Raw genomic sequence first — 1,620 nt, 5'->3', positions numbered from 1 at the left:
CGTCGAGGTCCCTCCCGTCTCTGTATCGTCGAGGTCCCCTCCTCGTCTCTGTATCGTCGAGGTCCCCTCCCGTCTCTGTATCGTCGAGGTCCCCTCCCGTCTCTGTATCGTCGAGGTCCCCCTCCCGTCTCTGTATCGTCGAGGTCCCCTCCTGTCTCTGGATCGTCGAGGTCCCTCCTGTCTCTGTATCGTCGAGGTCCCCTCCTGTCTCTGTATCGTCGAGGTCCCCTCCTGTCTCTGTCTCGTCGAGGTCCCCTCCTGTCTCGTCGAGGTCCCCTCCTGTCTCTGTATCGTCGAGGTCCCCTCCTGTCTCTGTATCGTCGAGGTCCCCTCCTGTCTCTGTATCGTCGAGGTCCCCTCCTGTCTCTGTATCGTAGAGGTCCCCTCCTGTCTCTGTATCGTCGAGGTCCCCTCCTGTCTCTGTATCGTCGAGGTCCCCTCCTGTCTCTGTATCGTCGAGGTCCCCTCCTGTCTCTGTATCGTCGAGGTCCCCTCCTGTCTCTGTATCGTCGAGGTCCCCTCCTGTCTCTGTATCGTCGAGGTCCCCTCCTGTCTCTGTATCGTCGAGGTCCCCTCCTGTCTCTGTATCGTCGAGGTCCCCTCCTGTCTCTGTATCGTCGAGGTCCCCTCCTGTCAACTCCCAGCCTTTCATCCCAAGTCAAACAGAGACATTCAGTCTCTCCACCATCTCTATTTTAAAATGTGTTGTTTGTTTATTTTCCTTTTTATGTGTTTTGAGATTATGTTCTGTAATGAAAAGTGCTATACAAGATAAATAAATTATTATTGTTATTATTTATTCAAAGGCAAACCAAATTCCGATTCCAAATGTTGCTCATTGAAAAGCATTGGAATACTTCCTGAATTGACTGGAATTGACCCCAACCTTTGCAGTAGTAGTATAGGGTAATGTAGTTACAACAACTTACTGTAGTATAGGGTAATGTAGTGAATTCACCTTGCAGTAGTATAGGGTAATGTAGTTACAGCACCTTACAGTAGTATAGGGTAATGCAGTGACAGCACCTTACAGTGGTATAGGGTAATGTAGTGACATCACCTTACAGTAGTATAGGGTAATGTAGTTGTGCAAAAGATTTCCTACAGCATACCATTTTCCCTTTTCAGAAGTGTAAACCCAAAAACAAACATTGTCTCTTTTTATCAATCAAATTCATAATAACATACACACACATATTCAATTTATAACAAAATAAATATATTAAACCCTTTACTGCATAATATATATGTTTTTCTTGATAAGAACCATAACAATCTCAAACTAGACATAATCTCAATCCTAATCTCACACGTTGCCACTACGTTAGATTTAATTTACCTGGGTCGTTTTCATTAGGCACCAAACCGAAGTAAATGGCCTGAAACAGGGAGAGACGACCTTGCATCTGTCCAATAGGAAACGTTAAATTGTCATGAATACATTACTTTACACGCCCTAATGAATACGACCCTGTAGATGGTTTTGTCAAAAACGCAACTCCCTCTCCTCATCCCTCCCCCCTCTACTGCCCCCTCCCTCCCTCTACTGCCCCCTCCCTCCCTCTACTGCCCCCCTCTACTGCCCCCTGCTCCCCTCCCTCCCTCTACTGCCCCCTGCCC

At 47.3% G+C, this 1,620-nt stretch overlaps 1 protein-coding gene across 1 annotated transcript in view; it reads right to left on the bottom strand.

Moving 5' to 3' along the window:
* Nucleotides 1-1,353: 1,353 nt before the first annotated feature.
* The window catches only part of LOC127924028 (putative transcription factor ovo-like protein 3), a 4,937-nt gene continuing 4,670 nt past the window's right edge, over nt 1,354-1,620 (bottom strand). The window contains 1 exon segment of the mRNA XM_052508366.1: nt 1,354-1,379. Within this exon segment, the coding sequence (XP_052364326.1) occupies nt 1,354-1,379 (26 nt within the window).

Source organism: Oncorhynchus keta, unplaced genomic scaffold, assembly GCF_023373465.1.
Source record: "Oncorhynchus keta strain PuntledgeMale-10-30-2019 unplaced genomic scaffold, Oket_V2 Un_contig_3532_pilon_pilon, whole genome shotgun sequence".
Lineage (NCBI taxonomy): Eukaryota > Metazoa > Chordata > Actinopteri > Salmoniformes > Salmonidae > Oncorhynchus > Oncorhynchus keta.
Note: the sequence above shows the minus strand (reverse complement) of the source record. Positions and strands in the feature narration are given on the sequence as shown.